Genomic DNA, 22370 nt, shown 5'->3' on the forward strand with positions numbered 1-22370 from the left:
AAGAGATGATGGGGTATGGTGAAATCTTCAAGGTTACCTTATAGAGCTTGAAAGAAAAACAGAAAGACGGTCTACCATGAAATGATACGATGAATTCGGGTTCTATACGAAATTTTTCCTAGAAACTATAAATGAAGATACACTAAGGTTTACTATACTAGTATGTCCCCAACGGCTTATTAAACTATTTTAGGTTCTCATTTGCCTTTAGGAATTAATTGGCTTAGACTTGAGATTTAGGGTTTTATGACGGATTAGATTTTTAGTTTTTAAGTTAGGATACACTAAGGTTTACTATACTATTATAGTCCCCACCAGCTTATTAAACTATTTTAGGTTCTGTTTTTTTCTTTAGGAATTAATTGGCTTAGACTTTAGATTTAGGGTTTTACGAAGGATTAAATTTTTAGCTTTCAAAGTTAGAGACCTAGAAATACAACTAAATGCAAGGGCTGTCTACTCTAGTGTACCATGGGATGCCTTGGGCCAAGTTGAGAATAATTGGAGCAAATTATAGTTCCTTATGATTCCAATGGGAGGAAATCACATATACTTACACCAGAGACGCAACGCGTGTATGCGTTATTGCCTGCAAAAGAGGGATTCGATACAGCTACAAAAAAAACATATTTGTTACAACTACCAAGAAGCAAAATTATAAAAAACCCCAAGACTACACTTTCTATGTAACTTACCCCAACTTCACTTTTTTTCTAGGCAAATACCCCCAAGGGCACGTACGGACCACGGAGTCCTAGAATCCAGTAACATCTATTGTAGTACTGTACTTTACACACATCTACTGCAGCACTGTACTTTACACAATGCCGCAGCCCTACTGCTGGAAGTGCTAGAGCCGGAAGGGCCAGAGTCCTATTGCCGGAAGTGCCAGAGCCCTACTGCGGGAAGTGCCAGAGCCCTACTGCCGGACCGTGCACTGTACACAATGTCAAAGCCCTATTGCCAAACTGCCGGAAGTGTCGGAGCTACTGTTGGAAGTGCTAGAGCCGGAAGGGCCAAAGTTCTACTGCCGGAAGTGTCGGAGCCCTACTGCTGGAAGTGCCGGCACCCTACTATTGGAAGTGTTGGCGGTCTGGCACCTATTTTGGTGGGATAGAGGAGAGCCAACACCTATTTTGGTGGGATAGAGGAGAGAGAGGGTGGGTAAGGTATAAAGGAGGGAGGGTAGTTTAAGCATTTTTTGATTTTTTATTTGGTTGAGAGGGTATTTGCATAAAAAGTGTATTTTGGAGAAAAAAGTGAGAGAAAAAATTAGATTGGGGTAAGTTGCATAGAAAGTGTAGTATTGGTTTTTTTGTAATTTTCCCTCCTATTGGGAGTTATTTTGTCATATGCAATCCTTGGTTATTTTACCATGTGCAATTTCCTTAAAAATAGGACATAAGAAGTTTATCTTTGATGTATTTTCTTACACTCCCCCTCAAACTGATGGGGATGTAACAACATCAGTTTGCTCTTCAAATAGTTGTGGCGCCTTTTAGATAATGTCTTAGTGAAAATGTCAGCAATTTGATCCTTGGAAGGGATTCGAGGAAGGCGGGGTTGCTTGCAATTTTCATGGCGCTTTCATTATCACAAAATAGAGAGGTTGGAGAAGCTGAAGTGACCCCGAGGATTTCCAAGAGATTAATGAAGGGACGAAATAGATACAATAGCCGGTAGTGGAACGGCATATGTCAAGGTAACGAACATAATCTGTTTTAGAGTACGCCTTTAAGACTAGGGACGAAAATCAATCATATGAAAGAGCTACATCAGTAGTACATTGAAGATATTGAATAATGCGACGAACAACAGTAAGATGGAGTCATTGAGGATTTGAAACAACCTGACTGAATATCATGAGCTATACCTGGCTGTGTAACAGTAAGATAGACTAAGCTACCAACAATCATCTTATGCACATTTCGATCAGTTATAGGCTCACTATTAGTATTGCTATATTTGACATTTATTTCCAATGGTGTGTCTGCTTTCTTATCATCTGAGAGTCCAACCATTTCGATTAGGTCCTTGGTGTATTTTCTTTGACTAACCAGAGAGCGCTTTGGTGTGCATGAGATTTCTAATAGCCCGCACAGTAGCAGCACAATAACGGCACATCAGCAGCACTAACATCACAGGCAGCAGTAGGTGACTGTTAGGACTCAGATCAGGCGGAGTTTTAAAATTCAACAGAAGAAGGTAGCAGTAACACAGCAGGTGGGTAGCAATTCGCAGCAACTCTCTCTCAATAATTTAGAGAGAGTACAAATGCAACAGTAGTAGATGTCTCTCAATGTGTCGAATGGCAGTTTGCAATGGCTCTGAAGCTGGGTTTCAAAAAAAACTTGTATCTCGTCGCAGAGAATCGCTTGCAAACGCATGATGTGGTTTGAAGGAACACTGGTGGTTCGTTTGAGGCCAACATGATTGAATTCGCGTGGTCCCTTAAGACTTTCAAAATTTTTGGGGTCAATCCAGTTAACGTGAACCACATTGATGTCAACTTGTACCATGTTGGCGAGCTAACCAAGAGCTAAAATAAACCTTGCATTAGGCGATAGTTCAATCGTGGTCCCTAACCAAAAAGCTTGAGGTTAGATGTTATTTTCTAATGATTTTTTAGGTTTTTTTTTTTCTAAAGAAGGTGCATCTTTAGAATCCTAGATTATTATCTATGCAATTTAAGATCAGAACAGGTATGAGAGAAGAGGAGAGGTACCCAAGATTTAAGGTCTCAACATAATTGACTATAGTGAATTTGGAAATGGATAAGCTCAAAAGCAATAAGGGCCCGTTTCGAATCTAGGATTTTTCAATTCTGGGAAAAGTGAATCCTGGAATTGAGATTTACTGGAATTGACATTTCTTGAAATATGGTGCATCAGGTAGAAATCAAGAAACTGCAAATTCCTTGTTTGGATTCCCTGTAATATATTTTTTTGGAAATACAAATCCCTTATCTCTCTATCTAAAATTTTTGAGATAATTTCTCTCTTTAAAATTTTCTCTAAAATTTCCATACATTCTCTTTCAAAAACTTAAAAATTGAAATAGTCTATCTCTCTAAAAAATTTGAGATAGTTTCTCTCTCTAAAAAAGTTATATGCTTTCTTTTTCTAAAATTTGATATAGTTTTGTTCTCTAAAATTTTGAGATAATTTCTCTTTAGAACTTAAACTTTGGATAGTTTCTATCTATAAAAATTTTGAGATAGTTTCTCTAAACAATTTCAGGCAGTTTCTCTCTCTAAAAGTTTAAGGTACTTTCTTTAATATAACTTCTCTCTCTAAAACATTTTAGGTCCTTTCTTACTCTAAACTTTGATATAGTTAGGCTCTCTAAAATTTTAAGACGATTTCTCTCTCTAAAATTTAAATTTTGTGATATTTATCTCTCTAAAGTTTTTAAGTAATTTATCTCTTTATAACTTAAAATTTGAGATAGTTTTTCTATCGAAAAATTCTAAAATAGTTTATCTCTCTAAAAATTTAAGGCACTTTCTTTATCTAAAATTTGATATAGTTTCTCTCTCTGAAATTTTAAAATATATTCTCTCCCTAAAACTTAAAATTGGCGATAGTTTCTCTCTCTAAAATTTTCAACAGTTTATTTCTCTAAAATTTTAATATGCTCTCTCTCTAAAACTTAAAATTTGAGATAATTTTTCTATCTAAATTTTTTTAAATAGTTTCTTTCTCTAAAAATTTTAGCACTTTCTCTATCTAAGATTTGATATAGTTTATATCTCTAAGTTTTAAGACATTTTCTCTATCTAAACCTTAAAATTTTAGATAGTTTCTCTCACTAAAAATTTTCAGGTAGATTCACTATCTAGAATTTGATATAATTTCTGATTTTTAAAATTTCAATATGCTTTAAAATTTAAGATAATTTTTCTATCTAAATGTATTGAGATACTTCTCTCTAAAACAAAATTAAGTAGTTCCACTTTCTAAAATTTAATGTCGTTTCTCTCTGTAAAATTTTAATTTGATCTCTTTAAAACTTTAAATTTAAGATAGTTTCTCTCTCTAAAAATTTAAGATAGTTTATGTCTCTAAAAAAATCATATATTTTCTCTATCTAAAAAAATTTGTATGCTTTCTCTCTCTCTCTAAAATTTGATATAGTTTTTCCTCTATAAAATTTTAATATGCTATGTCACTCTAATATTTGATACAGTTTCTCTCTTTAAAATTTTTAATTTTTTTTTTCTTCAGCAACAAAATAGGTCATTTTCATGAAATGTCAATTTTGGTGGAATTGAGATTTCCAAAATTTTGGCTTAAAATGAGCATTTAGGAGTCCTACCGAAATCTCAATTCTAAAGGAAATGTCAATTCTAATCGAACTAAATACAATTGGCCTAGCTTTTCCAAGAATAGCGGCTCCTAAAAATCTGAATCCAAGGAAACAAACGGGCCATAAGAGAACCATGAATATTGAATTTCAGGGGCAATCAAAACTTAAAATCACCAAATCCCTTTGGAAAAGAGACTTGAAAATGAACCCAGAGGCATCTGGAACAAGGTTGAGAATTGAGACCCTCACCACCTAATCCTAGATCTCTGCTTACATACATATTGTCAATGAGGAACTGCACTAGCATTTTGGCCAACAAATCATATTTTGCCCAAAATTTTCAAGCTATATATTAGAAATGAGTAATTCTTGGATTATTCGAAAGCTTGTAAAGTCCTTTGCAACCTAGAACCTTTAATGTAATTTAGATCTTTTCGAAGGGATTATAGCACTTTTTTTTTGGGTGAGTCAGTGGAAAGAGGGCCCTTACCCTGGTAAGAATTGAGCCTAAGACGTAGCGTTGCAAATTGTCGAACGCTAACCAACTAAGCCTGGGCTCTTTTCCCTAAAGTGGTAAAGTTAGTAGGGATTTGAGCTCTTACCCTTAGTGATAATGGAATTAGAAACCTCATCATGGGTTCGACAATATTACCGCCAAGGCCTCAAGCCATTCTTGAAGGAGTTATAGCTAAAAGGCTCCTTTTAAAATTAATAGGTGTCAGTCTAATATACAGGGGCTTTTTAAGGGAGGTACAATAAAAAGGGGTTTAGGATGACTAACGAAATACATATAATAGATTCTTAGATCAAAGATTTGGGACACCATGAAACCCAATCGACCAAAAATGAAGTGAATGAAGTGTTAATACCATACTTCTCATCATTATGCATCTGTAAAAGTTCAAAAGAAAAATAATTTGAAGGAAATCCCAAAATGGAGAAAATACCTTGCAATTTGTAGGAATATTTAATAATTTTTATTAAATTATTCTTATATTTTTTACATTTTGTATGATAGGAAGCAATATGGATGCTTAAAACTTGAGCTTAATTTGGTGTATTAAAAACTTAAATTTAAAATACAATACGGGCTTACAAGAGTGAGACTTGAGTGTTAAATATAAAATATAAAGGGCTTATTTTTAAAGTCCAATAAAAACCAAGATTATTCATTTCTCTAAATTTGCCTTTCTTTTCTTCTTTAAAGCCACACATGGTAACTTTCACATTTCCCTCTTTCAATCAACCATTCATTTGCTTGTATTTTTAAAGGAAAAAGTTTATATAGGGTTGCAACATTAAAATGTAGAATTAAGGTGCACCTCAAAACTCCATCATAAAATGTTGTTTCGATGTTCGAAACCCTCTAATCGATCATCTTGACGTCGAGATGTATGAATATGAAAAGAAAAAAAGATTTTGAGTCCTAAAAATAGTTTATCTCACAACACATTATCTAGATCGTTTATTTTTTAAATTTTCAATTGTTTTTAGATCTACTTGATTTGAACTACTTTTGAAGTTTAAGATTTTATAACTAGAGATGACAATTAGATTCTCAAGCCATCCTAATAATGTTTTACACCAAAATTATATCTATAATAAAATTTCGAGGTGTGATTTAATTTGATTGTTTAATATTGCAACCTTATACAAACCCCACCCATTTTTAAAAAACATAAATTTCCTTTCTTTTCAATGACCCCTCACCTTATCGAATGGAGAAGAATTGACCTAGTCTACTAAAGAAACTTCACAATTAATTGAGAAGCACAGCTCTAGATTTTCCACCTAACACAAATAGGTGTTGGTTTCACGTCGTATTCGTATAAGATCATTACGAAAACCCCAAAATGAGAGATCCCCTTTCAATCATTTGAATTTAAAACTGAAACCTAATCTCACTCATCTTTTAAGAATGACGAATTTTCATTCCTACCATTATTTATTTATAGTCATCAAGAGGCATGTTTCCTACCCTCCAAAATTCACGTTTCTTCCAGAATGTCTAAACCACACCTATTTTTAACAAGGCCAAAATATATTCTACTTTGGCACTGGAGTGTACTGTCTATTTACTCCCTCGGGTAAAACCGCAGTGAGGATTAGTTTTAGGACCCAAACTTTGGAGATATAACATCTTTAACATAGAGATTAACCTTAAGGAAAATAGTTTTCTAATTGCACCATCTAAGCACTTGAAAAAAATAACATCTCAAGATTGAATAGAAATCGTCCAATGTTTAAAGTGAGAGCTCTAAGTGACAGAAAACTCAAATTTTAATTTTTTTTAGTTTTTTATTTTATCTAGTGATTCTAAAGTCGTTACCAAAATTTTAGATTGAAAAAATCCTCCCAACGAGATCATCTGACCGAGGGAGTAGAAGTAAACCATGGTCTCGAGGGAACATAGTATATGTGCTCTTTTACAATAGTGGGGTATGCATAAAGAGAGAGAGCTTAGCCATGGAGAAGTAGGTAGAGCCAACCTTGACACCCAAAAGAGTGAACAATCAAAATCTCAACAATGTTGTTTTTTTAACAATCAAAATATCAACAAGGTTTCTATTTTAGATTTCACAACACGAGCAAAGGAAATGAACTACGAACACGACATTTCTTCAAGCTCTCTCTCTCTCTCTCTCTCTCTCTCTCTCTAAATGTAGACTCTCTTTCTCTAAATGTAGACTCTCTCTCTCTTGAAATTCAAAACCAGCAAGTATCCACAACATATGTTACTTGGAATCGACTCAACACCCAAGTACGGGAGAATGTCAACTACATTTGATCCTTCCTCTAAGATATTTCAACCAAAACTCCCTCTCTCTCTCTCTCTACATACTTCGACTATACTTATACATTTGGGGAGAGAGAGAGAGAGAGATGTGTTGTGGTTGAAGGAAACTTGATTCCCTTAGGAAGGGGAAATAGTACCAATATCCTCTCACATGGGAAGAAGAAATGACAAAGACAACTCATCCTTTTCCCAAATATTCAAGAGAAAAGTTTATATAGAGACGAGGCTCTAAACAATCAAATTTAAGCCTACCTCAAAAAAAATTTGAGCCTACCTCAAAAATTTTACAGGAAGAAATTGTTTTGATGCCCAAATATCATCAACTTGATCATCTCGACATCAAGATGCATAGACATGAAAAAAAAATGGATTTCAAGTTTTGAAAATAGTGTATTTTTTAATGCATTTTTTTACGGTCAATTTTCAATATTTTCAAGTTTTATAGATTTAGTGATCTACACTATTTTTGAAGCTTTAAACTTTATAAATAAAAATGAAAATATATTTTAAGGCTATCATAAAGATTGTTAGTATTGAAACCACATTTCTCGACACTATTTGAAGGTGCACTCAAATTTGATTGTTTAGAGCCTAGGCTCTATACAAACCGCACCCAATATTCAAACTTGTCATGATTCTTGCAAAAAATATGGAAAATGGGAGTGACATTCTTGTGCGGAAGGCTCACCTCCCATTTCGCCATCCAAAAGGATATGTAATGAAAGAAAGAGAAAAAACACAAAATCCAGGGCACGATTGGTTCGGGTGAAAGTACTTTCTAAGTGGTATTTTTACTAGACGAAACTCTCTCGTGTGATTAAGTGTGGAAGTATGTTTACATATTGCTAATTGGTGTGACAAAATGCATTGAGACCGATTGATATCAAAGTACTCTTGTACCTAATCATATGGAGAAGTATTTTCACACAAACTAAATGTGCCCAATCTTCTAACTTTTCTAAAATGATAGTCTCTCGTGTCCATCATCATCATCAACATTAAAGTTGATTAGATTCATGCTACAACCTAAAGGTCTTGGATTCCTACTTGCCTCGTAATAATATCACCCATGTATCTTGAACAAGGTTTAAAAAAATTAGATTGGTCATTCAGATCGGCCATCCAAAAAACCAGTCTGGTTCGGTGGATCAGTAGTCCTTGTTAGCTATTTGGGCAAGTGAACCAGCCATTAAAAATGAAAGTGTGGCCAGTTCTGACAAGTTCTATGACAGAATCTCCAGTCGAGTGAATATACAAATACAAAATTAAAAAAATTAAGAAATTGAAACTAGAATTACTTTTCGCCGGTTATCTGATAGACCCAACTGGTTCATAGAGGGAACCGGCCAATTCCTGATATTTATTGAGAATTGGGATGGCCTGATCGGTTTTAGATCCAAATCGGTTGGTTGAGATATTGAATAGAGATCGGGAGACGCCTTTGAAGACAACCAACACTAGAACAGGCTGGGCATGAGGGATACTTAGGATACCAAGAAACAACAAAATAAACCACACATTATTGGGGATGGGAAGGGTATGGGTTTTCCTATCATTCTCATCTCTTTATATCCTAAATGTTGTTTATGCTTTCTGAAAAACGATGAAATGGAGCATACTGCAAAACTCTCCCTCACGCAAAGGGCTTGAATCCATTTTTTGATATGAAATTTTGGGATCACCTAAGAATATTTTTCAATCAAAATTTTGAATCCACTTAATAATCATCAGATGATTACTTTCAAGAAAGTAAATTGGTATTTTGAGTTCTTCAACATCTCTCACACCAAAATTGAATAGACTCTATTCAGTCATGTTATCTATTTCAAGCACCTAAGAGAGACTTAAATTTTTTTTCTTTTGAGGTCTGGGTTGAAGATAGTACGGTTGAAGATGGTACACTCCAAAATTTAAGATCCTGAAAATACTCTTAGAAAGTAAATGAGTAGTTTACAACCAAAGGATCAGGAAATCTTTTGGCAAATTTATAAAGTTATAAACCTTACGGGGCAAATAAATCTTTAACCATAGCAAATAAAAAAATATCCTTAATCATTACTTGAGATGAATAAGAACAGTGTTTTAAATCCCAATGATTTTTGGTTTGGACCATCGATCTCAATGGGAATTGATCGGTTCCAATATGGTATACGTTCCTTCTCCCCGAAAGCCCCTTATATATTTTTTCCCTTTTATCTTTTAAACCTATTTAATATTTTCTCCGGTCCCTCTCAATCCCCGCCCCATAAACCCCAATTTAGATTTTTTTATTTTTTTTATTATTTTTTTTAAATCACCAATTCATACTGATCCAAACCCGATCTAGATTATCAATCCAACAATCCATCGTAAATATGTCGGTGAGCGATCCGTCCTACCCATTTGAGTTTTGAAACACTTGGGGTCCCTTTCCCACTAGGCAAAAGCACCATTCACCATGCCGCAATACCCTTCAAAATAAGTAGGAACAAGCAACTCCTAATGAGAGGAGGTAGTATTTCTAGAGAGAGAGAGGGAGAGAGAGAGAGAGAATTTTGATCATGGAAATCCCATTCTAGAAAACACTCCTCCAGATCCAATCCAGATCGCCAGACAAGAGTCAGAGAACTTACCAGTCTCTGTCTCCCCACCCATCGGCATCAAATACGACATTCACAGATTCAACCCTCTGCTCTGAAACTTTCTCAGAGAAAGAAGAGAAGGGAGAAGAGAGCAACTACTCTGCAACACAAGAATAAAAATATACATAAAATCACAAGCTTAAACCCAACATTCAATATACGATTTCAAACACACAACTCTGATAAATTCATGGAGAATTTTCAGATGGTTTTTTCCTGTTCTTCTCCTTTCTGCAAATGAAATAACCAAACCCAAAAATCCCATTCACACCTTTAGAAACACATGGAGAAGGCACATTAAGAACAGGGCTAATCCTAATTCCACTGTAACCACTGTAATTCCCCTGCAATGGGGGCCTGGGAATCCCCTGCCTCTTCTTCCCCATTACCAACTTGGGTTCTTTAAAAGAGAGCTTCTCCTTTTTGGGTTCCTCTGGTGAAACCATTGCTTTAATGGGTTTTCTACTAGGAGTCTTTGAATTCTCTTTGGGGTTCGAAGAACCAGTAGAATTGCTTCTGTAGAGACCAGTAATGGAACCCATCAATCCCTGCTTCACTTTATTCCCACTGTTCATGCTACTGCTTCTTCTGAAATTCCAAAACGATTTGCTTGCTGGTTTGGTCTCTGATTCCATAATTTCCTTCAGGCTTTCTTTCTTCGACAGCGTGGGATCCTCCACTACTGGTGGTTTCAAAGTCTCTTCAATTTTTGGGGCCTCTGGTTTTCTGGGTTGAAGGGGTAGGATCTTGCCGTCGAAGAAGAGTTCATCAGCTGATGAGGAGGTTACTTCTTCTCTCAAGGAGATGCAGAAATCGAAGTCCGAAGAAGGATCGCGATTGAGAAGAGTAGTGTCTTCTCTATGAGGAGAGCTGCAGTCGTTTTGAGAGAGGTCATATGAGAATGAGATTCTTGGGCTTATAGGCCATCCCGAGCTCTCAGAGCACAAATCTATAGCCATGGTAGATGGGTTTTTCTAGTTCTTTTTTGCAGAGCAAGAAGAAGAAATATAACTTTAATGGGGTTTGCCAAGGTTTACCATTTCCGAAAGGGAATTCGGCCTTTTGATCAGAACAGCATTTTCCTAAAGCATAAAGAAATGGATTTGTAATGTGGCCCTTAAGGCTTTTCAATGTGGACAAGGAGCTAGAATTCTACTGGTTTTTCTATTCTTAATGGAAAATGAAGAAGCTGCAGAGGCCTTTTTAATCAGAAAACATAATCCAAGGCACCTGTAAAGAGCTCCACAAGAACACCAACGGCTCTTTTTCGAAGCTTTTCTTCTAGAGTTTTCTTCAGGTTCTATAAGGAATTCCCACAGTGAAGGAGAGATGGGTATTGAAGTTGCAGAGGTAACTCAGATCTCCATTGATCTCTCTCTCAGCAGAACACAACATAAAAAAGCCAAGGCAAAACAAGAGTATTATTGAGAAGGCGATGGAACCGACGGTTGAGATGCTTTTTCAGGGCACGTCTATTTGATCTGGGGCGTCTGTTTGGATTGGAAAACGACCTGCAACAGGGGTGAGTCACACGTCCTAGGCTTGTAAAGAAAGAGTGGAGTGGAAGTTGGGATGAGAGATGACTTTAATCGATGCCCTTTCTTGTGAAAGTAGCAGAGGAATTTTTAGAGAGAGAAAGCAGTCGGATTTTAGAGAGAGAGAGAGAGAGTAAGGGGAGTAGGAATTTAGAGAGAAAAGAGAGGAATATATATATAAAGGAAAATGGTTTGATAGGGCTGCAGCCCTATCAAAATAAGTAAAGCCTCACCTCATAAGTCATTGAAAATTGTAATTCAAGCTTTGGAAAACCGATCATCTCAGCTTCAACGCTACAGTCATGAAGAAAAATTAGGGTTTCAAGTCCTAAAAATAAAATGTATTATACCAAATTATCTAGATTGTCCATTTCGTCTTAAAAATAAGTGTTCATAGAGATGCAAGATGTGTATTTTTTTTGGTTTCCAATTTTATTCTTGGTATTAAAAATTGATTTTGGAGCCATCATGATGATTTTTGTTGCCGAAAGTGCTTTCCGGAAGAAGATTTGAGGTGATGTTTTGTTTTGTTTTATAAAGCTCAAGCTTTATAGAAACTTCATCTAGAAATCATAGTTATCCAGACCAAACCAAACACATGGTCCAATCGGTCAAATAGTTGCTCTCAAGTTACAAATTGAGTTTGATCGAAAACTAGTCAAAACTAATCTTTGACCGATTTTGTTCGGTTAAGCTATTATATCAAATATTTTTTTCTTTTTTTTAAAATCCAATCTGTTCAACCAATAGGCATACCAATTTTCACTTAACCATAACCTTCACCAATTCGGTAGACAGTCCAATCATGATAACAGTGATATATGTATGGAGTTAAAAGCTTTTAAATTATACTTACCCAAAAAAAAAGCTTTTGAATTATTAGAAAGAGTAGAACGATTACACCATATATTTTTAAGTCCTTTCCTAAAAATGCATGCAAAAGCAAAAAGAGAAAACTTTGCGTTGGAATGCGTCTGATGTAAACAGCAGAAAAGTCCATTTGAAAAAAATGTCATAAAAAACATAAACTAATAAACTGTAACAAAATGGTTGCACCTTTTTCCTTGTGCCATTTGACAATTTCGAGCTCCATTGATTTCTAGAAGAAAGCTTAATCTTATTCAACATCGATTCATATTCCTCTCTGAACATATTTTTCTGCGTCTTTCGTGTTTGAACTTCGAATCATCGAGAAAAACTGGGCCCAAAATCATCCTCATTGGCAGGGGCATTGACTTGTCATTTCTAAGAAGTTTAGACAATAATTTTTACTTCTAGAACTTCTTAATATAGAGGCTCTTTTTTGACAATATGGGCCCCCTATAATTCTTCAAAACGAGTAAATGTTAAAGAAAGAATAAAACTTTTGTATACTTTGTGACAACAACAAATGCGGGTTAGGAATCGGGTTTGGACTTAAATGGTTACCAATTGACGTGTAGCGTATTGTATCTCAAGTTAAATTCCTACTGCATAACTACCCACAACAAACTTGAAAACCCGAGGACATCCCCACTAAAATTAGATGTATTACTGAGTCTATGAATCTAGAAGTACACTAAACTATAGGGCATATTTTAGATTTATTACGGAGTCTCTTAATCTAGGAGTACACTAGCCTAGTGAACTATAGGGCATATTTAATCTGTAGTCCACACTCATACCATAGTTCAACATTGGAATTTTCTCCAAACATTCTCAAAGTATATTTTTGGTTTGTTTTATACAAATTATATGAATATGAAATTTGGTACGCATCATCTTCTCATCGGGACGCACCTATAAAAAATATTTTAATTTTTTTTCAATAAAATATATGATCAAAATACCCCTTGAAACTTTCAAAAGTATTTTGGTTATTTTATTTTATTGAAAATATTTTTTTATATTTTTTGTTAGTGCGAGTTTAATAGGGGAATGAATATCCAAAATTTGGTGTGAAAATAATTTATAGACAAAAAAAAAAAAAATAGTGTAAAGACATGACATCGAGATTGGGACAATCTTAACCCCCATTCAAAATGGACGGTTGAATAAAGAGGATGATAGAACTTCTATGGGGGGTGAGAGGAGAACGGAAGGTTGGCAAATATACAGACAGGTTACCGAAAGATGGTGGAGCTTTCTTTCCCCCTTTTTTTTTGCCTTTTTTCCAATTTAAAATTGATATTAAGCACAATGGTCTTTGCTTTGCCGCGAATTTAGGCCGGATTTCAGCAATATTTCGGGTAAATACCTGCGTTCCCAAAATATGCGCCATTCTTCTTTCACTTTTTACCCCATTTTTTATTGAAGAATTTTCTTTTCAACAAATTGTTTAATTGAATTTAGAGCCGAATATTAAACAAATAAGACAAAACAATAAGAGAAATGACATATAAAAATTTGGACCTCATAGCGGACATTAGGTCCTAAGTTCACCTCTTGTTGCTCAAATACCAGAGAGAAGGGTGGAGAGCAAAGGGATATAGCAAGGGCCAAAAGATATTATACTCCTGCGGGAGTGTATTATTTATTTATTCCCTCATGTAAAAACTCGCCTAGAATTAATGTTAGAATGCTAAATTTCGGGGAATGTAACACCTTTAGCCCATAAATTAACCTCAATATAAAAAATTTCCTTTTTGCACCCTCTATCCACTTTGAAAATTATAATGTACAGGGACTTATCAAAGACCATCCAATTTTTAGATGGTAAGATGTAAGTGCTAGAAAACTCATTTTTCCAACCCATGAGACCTCTCACATCCATCGTCAATTTTCAGCAATAGATAGTGTAGATGCTCCATTTTTCTACTCAAATCCGCCATTTTGGCACAACCAGCCTCGATCCCTCATTGTCTGAGTATCGACGGTCGAGATGGCATGTTCCCTTGTAAGTATTCTACATTATTAAGAGAGAGAGATAGAGAAGGTATCTCAGAGATTTTACAAAGCATAAAGTAGTGAATGGGTAGGTGTGGCAATGGACCTGACTAGACTTAAGACCTGACGGGTATACCTGACTTTAGGTCTGAATATGGGTTTAAATTTTGGACGCAAATGCTATTCGGGTCTGAGTCTGGGTCAGGGTCTAGTCGGCCCCGACCTGTACCTGTAGTTAGAGGGTATACCAGCGTTTAAAAAATCGCCGAGTCGAACCGGACTCGCCCGGTTCGACTCGGAATTCACGAAAAAGGGACCGGATGGGTTCAAAAACCGGGAATCGTCCGGTTCTAGAGAGAACCGGACGATTCCGCACAGTGACTCGCCGATTCACTGTGCGGAATCGGCGAGTCCGTGAAGAACACGGGTTGCACAGTGTTCTTCACGGATTTTTTTCAAATTTGTCATTTTTTGATCATTTTTTTTGTTTTTTTCGGCACGTGATCTGTTTTTCAGGCTGTAAACAGCTTTATTCAGCTTTTTTAACGATTTAATGGTGGAAAAATTGGTTGTTTTTGGATCAAGAAAAAATCGGGGTTTAGGGTTTCCGCCATTTCTGAAATTTCATGCCAAATAGGGCATGAATCTTTCAAAATTTGTAGGCATATTGATCTTAAAGCTGTGAATCAAAATATTTTGTTACTAATTTGTGATAATCGTTGAGAAAAACAGACTTTTTTGGAGATTGAAGGCTTCGGTTCACAAAAACAGGTAAGAACTTTGGGTTTTTTTGTTTTTCCGCCATTTGATTTATTTCATGGCATATTTTGAACAAAATGAGTTCAATAATTAGGGTTTTTAATCTTTATTGTGTCTAGTATGATTTAAAATTTTCAATTTTACGTAATCTGGTCAATTACAGCAAGAAATTTGATATGAACAGTGAGATGTCTGCGGAAAAAAATTCCGCTGTTTTTTTTTTTTTTTTCCGCCTTTTGATTTTGTTTTCATGATATATTAGAAATAATGTGTTAAAAATTTAGGTTTTTGATTCCTTATATTGTTGTTTATCAGAAAATATAGTCAATTGGATGTAATTTATTCACTTGGAGGTGAATTTTTGAGTTAAAATCGCTTATGTAAAACGACTCTGTGAAGAACAAATTTTTTTATTTTTTTATTTTTTTTTTTTATTTTTTTTTTTTATTTTTATTTTTTTTTTGTAGCCCATGATAGAATTTTTTGTTATCTATGATCGAATTTTTTGTAATCCATGATCAAAATATTTGTTTTTTTTTCTTGTAATCCATGATCGAATTTTATTTTTTATTTTTTATTTTTGTAACCCATGATAGAATTTTTTGTAATCCATGATCGAATGTTTTGTAATCCATGATCGAAATGTTTGTTTTTTTTTGTAATCCATGATCGAATTTTTTGTTTTTTGTTTTTTATGTAACCCATGATAGAGTTTTTTGTAATCTATGATTGAATTTTTTGTTATCCATGATGTAATTGTTTTTTTCTTTTTTAGTAATCCACGATAGAATTTTTTGTTTTTTTTTGTTTTTTTTTTTTGTAATGCATGATCGAATTTTATGTAATCCATGAACGAATTTTTTGTAATCCATGATAGAATTTTCTGTAATCCATGATCGACTTTTTTGTAATCCATGATCGAATTTTATGTAATCCATGATCGAATTTTTTGTAATCCATGATAGAATTTTCTGTAATCCATGATCAACTTTTTTGTACTCCATGATCAAAATGTTTGTTTTTTTTACTTGTAATCCATGATCGAATTTTTTGTGTTTTTTTTTTTTTTGTAACCCATGATTGAATTTTTTGTAATCCATGATGGAATTGTTTTTTTTTGTTCTTGTAATCCACGATCGAATTTTTTGTTTTTTTATGTTTTTTTTTTTTTTGTAATCCATGATCAAATTTTATGTAATCCATGATCTAATTTTATGTAATCCATGATCGAATTTTATGTAATCCATGATCGAATTTTTAGAAAATTTATGAATTTTTTTTTTTAATCCATGATCGAACTTTTTGAAAATTAGTTAATTTTTTTTTTTAATCCATGATCGAATTTTTTGAAAATTTGCTGTACTTTTTTTTTTTTATTTCTTTTTATCCATGATCGAATTTTATTAAAAATGATGATTTTTCGAAAAGATGTGAAAATCGTGATAAAGTTTTGATTATCATGATGTATTAAACATTTAAACCTAATTTTTAATTTTTATTGTTTGAGTTTGCTGTAATTTTTTTTTTTTTTTTTTCATCATCGAATTTTTTGAAAATTGATGATTTTCCGAAAAGATGTGAAAATCGTGACAAGGTTTTAATTATCATGAGGTATTAAACCATATTTTAAATTTTTATTGTTAAAGTTTTTGTTGAAAAAATTGTATGTTGATGGATTATTTATGCAAAAAAATGCATGTTATTATATTTTCAATACAAAACTGTATTTTTTTTATCTGTTGTTCATGGATTTTTAAGTTGGAATGACTGATGTTAGCCGGCTCTTTGAAGAATTGTTTTTATTATTAATTTTTTAATGCAAAAAATATATGTTCTTGATAATTGAGTTGTTGCCATGTTTGGAGCTTGCATTTTGTATTATTCTAAATGTTTGTAATTGATATGTAGGAAATATTATTGTCAAAAAAGGTATTTTGCAATAACAAATAACAACGAATATGACTACATGAACTACCGCAACATATTATCACTACATATTGTGATTATTTTTCTTTTTGAACTGTCAGGTTAATTTAAACTTTTTACATCTTAAAACAGTTGAATCATGTCAAGATTTACAGAAGACCCTGCATGGCAACATGGCAACAACGTCGTCTATCATTTTATTTTTAGATCGTATGTTATTAATTTTATGCTTTATTGTAGTCCATGTATGTTGATATACTTATTCCATGATAATTCTATGTTTATCCTTTTGTGTGATGTAAATTAAATGTTGAATGACAGTTCATGCAGGGAAAGAACATATCAATATTCGCATATTCATCCAAAAACATGAAAATTCTTAATGGAGTACCCTCATTTTTTATTGAATTCCTAAAAAACAATATTTATAATGAATTTTAATAATTTTTTCGGATTTTTTTGAAGCTTTATTCTGACCGATTCACCCGATTCCGATCCGGACCGCCGATTCGCCGATCCGGATCGCCGATTCGCCGATCCGGATCGGTTTTTGAAAAGCCCGATCCGGGTCACCGATCCGGTTTTTAAACCATTGGGGTATACTATGGCAATCATTTGTCTTTAGGCACACACTAATTGTTTATATCGTCAAAATATTGACAACATTTATAATATTATTGGCAAAAAAAAAAAGAAAAAGAATGGAAAACTCATAGTCATAGAGTATATGATGATAAAAAAAGTTAAAAAAGAAACAATAATATGCTCATAGTTATAGGGTGGCAATGGATCCAACCAGACTCAGACTTAAGACCCAACGGTCCAAATACGGATCCAAATTTTAGACCCGAGTGCTATTCAGGTCCGAGTCAATCGGAACGCAATCCGTTGCCACCCCTATGAATGGGGAGAGAGAGATAGAGTACTAGTGTCCTAGAGAAAGAAGAAAAGATTAATTTACGTGCCAGCACTGAAATGTCGAACCAAAAGAAGCAACGAAGAAATAATATAGAGAAAAATATTTAGAGGTTTCCAATTCCTGAAGAGGCCAAGTGCAAAACAAAACAAAATGGAGACGATATATTGTATTGTTCATACAAGTTATTGAAAAAGTTATATATTATTGGATGGAAAACAAACTAAATTGTAGCAATAATTTTTGAAATTAATTTATAAACAATGGGAAAGAAGAGTCTCACGGGCCGCTTGCCAGCGCAGATTAAATACTCCCACCGCTCCCCCTCCCACCGTCTAAGCTTTTTTTTTTTTTTTTACAAATGTTAACAATTTTATTTTTTCCTTTTAAATGCTAGGTTTAGTATCTTGAAACCCAGCTCTATGGGGCGGATCGTTTATCTACAAATGCATTGTAGATCACTGGATCGGTAATCCTGTTCCTATCTCAGTCGGTCCGAGGATCGGTTATCCTGTTCCTATCTCAGTCGGTCCGAATCGGTGATGTAAAAACTATTAAAAATAAATGAAATAAAATTTTGTGGGGTAGGATTTTAAGGGGACCTAAAAGATATCAGATAAGTTTAAAGAAAGAAAAGAAAAAATAAAGTGATTTACATACGGACCTCAAATTAAAATAAGAAATGCTCCACTTATATGCGTAAATTACAAAGAAGATCGAACCTCTTCTCTTTCTTTTTTCTTTTTTTTTTTTTCAAAATTGCATCTTAGTCAATCCGAATTTTGATTTTGATTTTGATTTTTTTTATTTTTCATTAGTAGGGGAGTGCTCCAAGCTTTAAGGCCCCGCCCTACTAACAAAAAAATTAAAATTCGGGTTGATTGAGGAACAATTTAAAAAAAAAAAAAAAAAAAAAATTGACTGATATTCTTTGTAATTTACATAGAACATTTTGTATTTTATCTAAAATATTAAAATCCGTATGTAAATCACTCAAAAAAAAAAAAAAAAAAGGTTGTAGGGGGGAACCGGACAGGACTCATAACACCCCAAACCCCTCGCGATTCCAATCAGTTTGTATTTGGGTTGGCAATCTGGATCGAAATCGTTGTGTTCTACATGGTTGTTCTAAAACATTGATACGGTATGATCTCTTTGGAGTAAAATAATGAGGAAAAAGTTAATATAAGGAGTCAATCTTATACTATACTATACGAGTAAGGTAGACTTAAAAAACTCACCGGATAAGGTTGTTCCTATAATGGAAAACCCTAAATTCGATCAGCTCAACATTGTGATTCGAAAAAAAGATGGTTTCAAGTCTTAAAATGGTTCATCTCTTAGCACATTATTTAGACTGTAAATTTTCAAATGTCTATAGATATGCTTGATCGTTACCATTTCTCAACATTTAAATTTCATAATTGGGTGCAACAATATATATATATATATATATTTGACGAATGTTAACAATAAATTTTCATATCATTGTAAGGCTTTGTGGCACCGAAACTATATTTTCGGCATAGTTTTGAAGTGCACCTTTATTCAATAGTATAAGGTTGACACCTTATACAAACTTCACCTAAATAATAAAGGGAAAATATCTTTGTACTCTCTATTTTTAAGTTTGATATCTCCATAGACTCAACATATCTTGAGACAGAAATTCTTGGTTTTATATCTTCTAACCCCCTAAATTAATTTTATCTATTTTAATATTATTTTTTAATCCAAACAAATCGTAAAAAGACAACCTTTTCTAAACCCTATCTGTTTATATGATATTCCTCTAATTTTTTTTGTATTTTCCTCAACTCAACCCTTTTTCTCTCTCTACTCATCTCTCTCTCTGTGTTAACTTCCCCATAAAGAGAGAGAAGATGGGGTTGTTAACTTCCCCGTATTCCTCTAATTTCTTCTGTATTGTCCTCAACTTAACCCTTTCTCTCTCTACTCATCTCGCTTCGCGTTAACTTCCCCATAAAGAGAGAGAAGATGGGGTTGTTAACTTCCCCATAAAGAGAGAGGATGGGGTTTAGAATGAGCTGTTTTTCTATGATTTATTTGAGTTAAAAAAATAAAATTAAAATGTAAAGTTAGTCAGGAGATTAGAATATATAAAACCTAAAATTTCTATGTTTTAGAATATGTTTTGAAACTTTATGTCTATGAAGATATAAAACCTAAAACTAAGATGTACCAAGATATGTTTTCAATAATAAATATCATGCTCTAGCACGTTTGTTAACTTTTTAACTTGACAAACTAGGCCTTGATGATTGGGGAGGAGTTTTTCGCCCCCACAGGAACAATGTGTTCCTTTACTCTTGCAAGCAAAACCTACCCCGGGGATTATTTTGCATTGGCCTAAAAACCTCATAAATGCTCTTTACTCATCTCATCTATTATCCTAAAATAACAGTTTGAATTACGAAATTAAATGTGATCTTAATGAGTCCGCTCCAACTACATCGGTGCACCGCTCATTCATGGATAGTGGATTTAAGAACTCAAAAAAATAATAAACTTTTACAAACAAGAAATGTAGTGTTTGAAGTTTTTGTCTCTAGGAATAATGGAATCCTAATCTCCTAAGTGAACGATTAAAACAGGGGAAATTATAAAAAATATACTTTAATTTTCACCTAATTAGAAAAAAACTCTTAATTTTCATAAGTCTCGTCCGCATCATTTTTTTTTAATTTTAACATTTTTTGACCAAAATAGCTTTTACGGTAGTCATATTACCGTAATGACTACTGCATTACAGCACTTTAAGTACCGTAATGACTAAGCTAAGCATTACGGTACTTTAAAGACCGTAATGCTCGTTTTTTTCTCCCTCATTTGCTATATCTCATTAGACTTCTCCTTTGAGGTAAGAAATATTTCCCCCTTTTTTTTTTTTGACCAAGTTTCAAGAGTACTTTGTTGCATTTAAACCAATTTGAATTTCGAGCATTATGGCATGCTTATGGTCTTTAAAGTACTGAAATACCTGTAAATTTGAGCATTACGGTCTTTGACCGTAATGCTTAGCCTGATCATTACGATACTTAAAATATTATAAGTTCTGAAACACTACTGGAAAACTATTGAAAATTTAAGCATTACAGTCTTTAAAGTACCGTAATGCTTAGCTTGGTCATTACGATACTTAGAGTACTGTAATACGGTAGTCATTACGGTAATACGACTATCATGAAGGCTATTTTGATAAAAAAAATTATAAGGATGTGGATGAGGTTTATAAAAGTTGGGTTTTTTTTTTTTTTCAATTAGGCAAAAATTAAAGTATATTTCTGATAATTTCCCTTAAAACAACGAACAACTTAACCAAAGTCTAACCCCTTTTGAAATGCAACTTAATGCAAATGGTTATAGGGATTGTTTGCAAAGAGACCATTTATCTTTTGTACATAGAAGTCACAATCATTTTTGTCCGTTAAATTTTGAAATAGGTGGTTGTAAAAATATCATTGTGTAGACACAAAGTTCCAAAAATAATTTTCTCCGGCTTCGCGACTCACCCTAAGCGATCCAATTTGACATCTAATGAGTGGAGGTGATTGTGACCTCCATATACAAAAGATAAATGGTCTCTTTGTTGACAATTTCATACATGTTAATATGCATCATTCTTGGCCAAAAAAAAAGTAGGATGGAATAAAAAAAAAGGGCATCAAGGAATCAAAATTTGAAATAATTATCCAAAAATAAAAAGCGCATATTAGGTACTTAGTCGGACTGAGCACCTCCAAGACATGTTCGCCTTCGAGTTATCATCTAGGGGTATTTTAATAATTTTTATTGCCAAATTGTTTTTCCATCTGTAGGTCGCACTCACATGTCCTCTATTTTAGGGCAAAGTGTATTTTAAAAAATAAAAAATAAAATGAAAAAAAAAACCATATCTATGTTTCATCGTCGTCAATTTTTCAAAGGATGAATATGCATCATTGTTAGACTCACACTATTCCATCAGCTACTCGAGTAACCAAACTCCTTGACATATATAGATGGGCTATTTGATCATTCAAAGGGTCATTTACATTAGAAAAAGGACATATCTAGATCTCTAAACTCATGCATAAATCAATTTCCCTAGAAAGATTTAATGAACAATCCAGTTTAGGGACATAAATCTAGAAACTCAAGAGTAATGGAATTTCTTTCTTCTTCTACTCCTTATTTTTAATTTTTTAGTTTTTGCATCTCATGAAAGGACCCTGTACTGCGTAGTTATTCATGAAGTTGTTAGTACCTATGTAGCTCTTATTAAGAGATGTTTACGTAGCATATTATAACGTTAGTTGGGCCGTTATGTCTTAGAAGGACCAACACACCCTCGGTAGTTGTGATGTCTTCATGATTTGCTCACTCATGACATGGAAAGGATGCAGTTTCTATAGGGCCTAGGCTTTATAAAAATAAACTAAAGCCTCACCTTGAATCCCCGTTTCGAAAGTGTACCGTTGGACACAAATCCACATGATGGCTCTAAAAGCAATTTTTAACACCGATTATGAATCTTAAAGCGATAAAAAGGTACAGATCTTATAGATCCATGAACACTTATTTTTGGGGAGAATAGACGGTTTAGATAATATGTTATTATATTATATATAGGAATTAAATTC

At 33.7% G+C, this 22370-nt stretch overlaps 1 protein-coding gene across 1 annotated transcript; it reads right to left on the reverse strand.

Moving 5' to 3' along the window:
* Positions 1-9827: 9827 nt before the first annotated feature.
* On the reverse strand, positions 9828-11088 carry LOC18432153 (membrane-associated kinase regulator). The gene has a single exon (XM_006842263.4). The coding sequence runs from the start codon at positions 10683-10685 to the stop codon at positions 9915-9917; it is 771 nt and encodes a 256-aa protein (XP_006842326.1). The 5' UTR covers positions 10686-11088; the 3' UTR covers positions 9828-9914.
* Between the last annotated feature and the right edge of the window lie 11282 nt (positions 11089-22370).

This window comes from Amborella trichopoda, chromosome 13, assembly GCF_054954075.1.
Source record: "Amborella trichopoda isolate Santa Cruz 75 chromosome 13, AtrichopodaSantaCruz75HAP2 v2.0, whole genome shotgun sequence".
In the NCBI taxonomy this organism is placed as follows: domain Eukaryota; kingdom Viridiplantae; phylum Streptophyta; class Magnoliopsida; order Amborellales; family Amborellaceae; genus Amborella; species Amborella trichopoda.